General features: G+C 39.4%; 1 protein-coding gene across 2 annotated transcripts in view; it reads left to right on the top strand.

Moving 5' to 3' along the window:
* The window catches only part of DAO (D-amino acid oxidase), a 38,543-nt gene that overhangs the window by 11,852 nt on the left and 20,691 nt on the right, over positions 1-6,000 (top strand). For both annotated transcript variants that reach the window (XR_012487080.1, XM_074295744.1), the window contains exon 2: positions 558-753. Coding sequence is in view for 1 of the 2 variants with exons in the window: in XM_074295744.1 (XP_074151845.1) it covers positions 566-753 (188 nt within the window). In the remaining variant the exon portion in view is untranslated. The remainder of the gene's footprint in view (positions 1-557; positions 754-6,000) is intronic.

Here is a 6,000-nt window from a genome sequence, read left to right as displayed (position 1 = left end):
TATGCTAGGCATTGCCAAGCTCTGGAGGAAAAGAAAGCTCCTGATTTCAAGGAGTTCACAGTCTAATCTGGGAGATAACAGGCCACCCGCCATATACACACAAGCTATATGCAGGATAAATTGGATGGATCTTTAGAGGTGATCTAGGAGTTCGGACTCAGAGCTGGAATGTAATAGGCCATTTCTCCAATCCCAAAATTTTACAGAGGAGGAAACTGGGGCCCAGGGATGTTATGAGGCTTACTCTAGTTCATACATATCTATAATTATACAAGGGTCTTCAGAGGCTGTCTAGTCCCCACCTTCTCATTTAACAGATGAGGCAGATGAACCTGAGGGAGAGCAAGTGATTGCTCCACTGTCACATAGCTATTAAGTGTAAGACATACGTCTTAGAGTAGGGAGTGCCATTTAGTCTAACATCCTCCATTTCCGAAGAAGGAAATTTGAATTCTGAAGAATCAAATCACACTCATTTGTTCTTTTCTGTTGGAAAGCAGTCAGTTCTCATTTTGTCTCACTTCTGAGGACGCCCCTCTTCTCTCCGCTCCCTACAGCCTCCACGATGCGTGTGGTTGTGATTGGGGCAGGAGTGATCGGACTTTCCACCGCCCTGTGCATCCATGAACGTTACCACCACACCCTGCGGCCCCTGTCCATCGAGGTATATGCTGACCGCTTCACTCCCCTCACAACCAGTGATGGAGCTGCAGGCCTCTGGCAACCCTACCTTTCGGAGAACCTACAAGAGAGGTAAGTAAGACCTGGAAAGAGCTCCATGAACTCAAGCAAAGTGAAATATACTGTATACAAAAATAATAGCAATGTTCTGGATGACCAGCTGTAAAGACTGATATTCTCAACAAGACAATGATCCATGACTACTCTGAAAAACTTGTGAGGAAAAATCCTATCCATATCCAGAGAATTGATTGTGATTGAATACATATTAAAGCATACTCTCTTTTTCTTTTTTAACTTTAATTTTTCTTGAAGTTTTGTTTTAATTAGGGTGGGAGATCTATGTCCTATGTCTTCTTTCATAACATGACTTTTATGGGAATATTTTCCATAACTTCACATGTGGTTTCTTCATAGGAGCTGGGGGTGAGGATAAGGGAGAGAATCTGGAACTCAAAAGTTTTAAAAAGAAATCTTTAAAATTGTTTTAAAATGTAACTGGGGAAAATATTAAATAAATAAATATATATTTTCAAGGAGACGTTGGGACAGCTAGGTGGTACAGTGCATAGAGCACCAGCCTTGAAGTCAGGAGGACCTGAGTTCAAATCTGGTCTCAGACAATTAAAACATTCTAGTTGTGTGACCCTGAGCAAGTCACTTAACCCCAAACAAAATAAAAAATAAATAAAAAAGGAGAGAGCAAGGAAAAGTAGGGAGGAGTGGGGGGTGGAGCTAGCAGTTTGAGTGAAGCAAGCACTGGTTATTTAACTCTGCCCCTTGATCACTGAGCATTTCAATTCATTTGCAGGAAAAAATGATCTGATTGACATTACCGTAATAATAGCAATACCCATGTCTACTGACTGGGGGGGGGGGTCATTGTGGTGGCCCATCTAGCAGCCTTTCTGGTACTCTGGGAACTTGCAGAGACTTTTTTGTTTTGTTTTGTTTACAAAAAGAATTGAATTACCCAAAGACAAGAGGAAAAACACTAGTTCTGGAAACAGCTGAAAATACTTTTCATATTTACCATCTATGTATTCTTGGGCAAATTACTTATCATGGTAGGCCTCAGTTTCTCTCTGTGTAAAATTGGTCTCTAAGGTCCTTTTCAGCCTCTGACCCTGAGCAATCACATCACTGAGAGTCATAAAATGAGGGAGTTGGCTAGTTTCTAAGATCCTATGATCACAAGATGTATTGTTATTATAATTTATATTTTAACTCACCTGATAGTGTTGTTGTCTAATGGTCAGAGCATCAGACAAGAAGTCTTGGATTCAAATCCTGTCTCTAGTACATATTGTTTGCATGACCACAGATTAGTAGTCATTTATGTTCTGATTTATGCTCTATTTTTTTAAGTCCATGATCTAAAATGAGGCCACAAAGGACAAGGAAGGAGACTGACTAAGAAGATTTAGCTCTCAGGACAAAGGGGTCTAAGCTGCAGAAGAAGGGTAAATTCACATAGGCCTCAGGTGAGATAAGTGACGGGCACTGGGGGCTCAGTGCAGTGGTCATCAGGGATGGACGTCAATGAAAGGCAAAGGCCTAGGTCACTCTTGAATTGAATACACCCAAATTAGGGAGCCAATGGCCTAGTGGATAGACAGCTGAGCTGTAAGTCAGAAAGATCTGAATCTGAATCCTCCTTTATCCATTTACTAGGTGTGTGATGCTAAATAAACCACCTCACTTTCCTGGAACCTCAGTTTTCTTAGCTATAAAATGGGATAGTTGGATTCAGTGGCCTCAAAAGCTTTTCTACCAACCCTGTGACTCCCCCAAGCCCTTCCCTGTCAGGATGAGAGATGTTTCCCCCCTCAATAAACAACTCAAAAAGGCCCAAAGGTAATTTTTTTTTTTTTGCACTTATGAGGAGATAGATTCTTGCTCAGATCCATCTGAATGGTTTTTCATTTCTGCTATTATAGTCAAAGAAATGCTAGGGAAAGGGGGAACGAGGAATGAAAGCACTGAGCAGCATAGAACAAAAAGCAGAAAAGGGGAACGTGGCCCAAACAGAGGCAGCCTGGTGCAAGTGAGCTTCAGGGAGCTGAGAGTTGAGGACAATCTCAATAAAGGCCTGAATCCCTGAATACAAAATGTGGCTCTCAACTGAAGTCTTTTTTGATATGAAAGCAAAAATAGAAACATACATGGGAAAAAATTCAGCAGAATTACTGTGGTTTGCTTCCCATTTATAGGATTGTACATTTAGTAGGTTGAAGAGGCCTCAGGAAGTCATATAGCCCATTCCCTTTATAGATAAGGAAACTGAGGCCCAAACTTATTCGCCTAAGATTTCACAAAGCTTGTTCTTATTCAGTCATTCAGTCAGGTTTGACTCTACACGATCCTTTGGGCAGAGATACCAGAGGGGATTACTATTTCCTTTTCCAGTGTGTCCCCATTTTGTTGATGAGAAAATTGAGGAAAACTGGGTTAAGTGAGTTGCTCAAGCTCACATAGCTAGTAAGTGTCTGAGGTTGGATTTGAAGGTTTCCCTGACCCCAAAACCTGTGCCTTTTCCTCCTTGCTTTTCTTTAAGCCAGAACAATACAATCTTCTCAGTTTTATTCACTAATACCATTCACATCTTCATCCTCATTATTTCCATCGTTGCCAGCTCACTGATACTTTGATTATAGTTCTCTCCTTTACTTCCCTATGATCATATTTTGTACAAGCCAATGGATTTCAAAGCCCAGTCTGTGGACTTCTGGGAATTCCTAAGATGTACTCAGAGTCTCAAGGTCAAAGGCACTACTAGTGGCACCATAGTGCACAGAGCATTAGGCCTGAAAGCAGGAAGGTTCATGTTCCTGAATTCAAATCCAGACTCAAATACTGGCTGTGTGATCAGGGACAAGTCATTTCACTCTGTTTGCCTCAGTTTCCTCATCTGTACAGTGAACTGGAGAAAAAAATGGCAAAAACTCCAGCATCTTTTCCAATAAAATACCAAATGGTGTCTCAAGTGACAACTTAAAATCTTCTTCTTCTTCTTCTTCTTCTTCTTCTTCTTCTTCTTCTTCTTCTTCTTCTTCTTCTTCTTCTTCTTCTTCTTCTTCTTCTTCTTCTTCTTCTTCTTCTTCTTCTTCTTCTTCTTCTGCTTCTTCTTCTTCTTCTGCTTCTTCTGCTTCTTCTTCTTCTTCTTCTTCTTCTGCTTCTTCTGCTTCTTCTTCTTCTTCTGCTTCTTCTGCTTCTTCTGCTTCTTCTTCTTCTTCTTCTTCTTCTTCTTCTTCTTCTTCTTCTTCTTCTTCTTCTTCTTCTTCTTCTGCTTCTTCTGCTTCTTCTTCTTCTTCTTCTTCTTCTTCTTCTTCTTCTTCTTCTTCTTCTTCTTCTTCTTCTTCTTCTTCTTCTTCTTCTTCTTTCCTAAGGCAAATAGGGTTAAGTGACTTGCCCAGGGTCACACAGCTAGGAAGTGTTAACTGACTGAGGTAAGATTTGAACTCAGGTCCTCCTGACTTCAGGGTTATCCACTGCACCACCTAGCTATTCCCTGAATTTTCTTTATGTACTTCACCAAAACCACATGTTACAGTAGATTAAATACAAAAGCAGATGTGAGCATTCCTCTATTTTCTCTTAAAGCCAGATATTGAAGAGATTTGCAAAACCATGTAAAGCATGGTTTTCATTAATTTTTTATTTATTTTGGAAAATATTGCTATTTTTCATAAAACATGTTAACACGTAATGAATTTAACATTCTTTTTGATAAATTATAAATTCATACTTTAAAATGTTATCAGTTTTCATTTCTAATGTGTTTTGATTGATTGATATAACCCACCTGTGCACAAGCTCTTTGGGATCCTCAATAATTTTTAAGGGGTAAAAGGGTTCTGCAACCAAAAAGTTTGGGAATTGCTACCATAAGCCATATTTTGGAGTGAGATCTTCCTCCTGATCTGCTTCAACCCTCTTATAGAAACTAATCAAACAGCCCTAACCATTATCCTCTGCTTAGGAAGTATTACAACCTTATTCACCTCCATCTGTGCCATTATATAAAATGACATCAAAAAGATCGTAGCTTTTTCCACATCCAGCCAGCTCGGCTGGAAGGACAATCTAGATTCAGACCAACACACAACCATTCCTACTTTATTAATTAGGAAAGGAAATTTCATAGGGGTGAAACTAATATACAGTTAGTTAAGGGATTGGTCCCCTCATACAGGCAAAGAATGGTAGGATCCTAAACCTAGTTCTTTAACTCTAAATTCCAAACTGATCATTTACACTTTAGTGAGAATGAGTTCCTGTCCTTTAGTGATAGAGGGAGAGAACTGGAGTAAAGGGAATTTTTGCAAAAAGGGATTTGGAGTTAGGACCCTTGACTAATAGATTCAGAACTGGAACAAGCCTTAGCTGTCATTGAGTCCAATTACCTCATTTGACAGATGAGGAAACTGAGGTTCAGAGGTATGTTTTGATTTGCGTTCAACATAAAGCCTTTTCTGATCCTCTCTGCTATTAGTGATCTCCCTTCCCAAACCAACTTGCACTCACTTTACATATATTCATATATGTCCCTGTATACATATATACATACATATAATTTTTTTCTTTTTCTTTATTTCTTTTTATATTTTTTTAATAGTTTTTATTTACCCGATATATGCATGGGCAATTTTACAGCATTGACAAACCGTTTGTTTTAATTTTTCCCCTCTTTCCCCACCCCCCATGGCAGGTTGACCAATACATGTTAAATATGTTAAAATGCAAATTGAATACAATATATATATATATATATATATATATATATATATATATACACATAAATATAGCTATATCCAAATGGATACATGAATATCCATGTATATAGTTGTGGTTCTTCATTCTCAAAGAGGACCAAAATAATTCTGTTGGGGTCAAGGTTCAGTGTGCCCAATTGTGGCTGATCAGACCAATACAAGTTTGCAAGGCTCTACCGTAAGTTGGGCACAAATGTTCCTTGTGAACATCTGGAGTGGAGATGGCTCTAGATTTGAACAACTTGCATTACTTTTGAGCTACGGCACTTCTGCTGGGCTCCTCGAGCATGGTGGTTTCTTTGTTGTGGGCAAGTCCTGTAATGGAGTTTTTTATGTCAGGATATAAACCTGATAAAATGTAAATTCTTTGAGAGCAGGGGATCTTTCATTCCAGTATCTAATACAGTGATTCCTGGTGCTTAATAAATGTTGCACAGATAATAAGCACTGAATGTTTGCACCCAGGATCTCTGGCTTCAGGTCCACTTCTTTTCCCATAGAACCACACTGCCTCTACAAGGCTACAGCTGGGGTGCAGCTGGGC

Source organism: Sminthopsis crassicaudata, chromosome 1 (assembly GCF_048593235.1).
Source record: "Sminthopsis crassicaudata isolate SCR6 chromosome 1, ASM4859323v1, whole genome shotgun sequence".
Taxonomy (NCBI): domain Eukaryota; kingdom Metazoa; phylum Chordata; class Mammalia; order Dasyuromorphia; family Dasyuridae; genus Sminthopsis; species Sminthopsis crassicaudata.
Note: the sequence above shows the minus strand (reverse complement) of the source record. Positions and strands in the feature narration are given on the sequence as shown.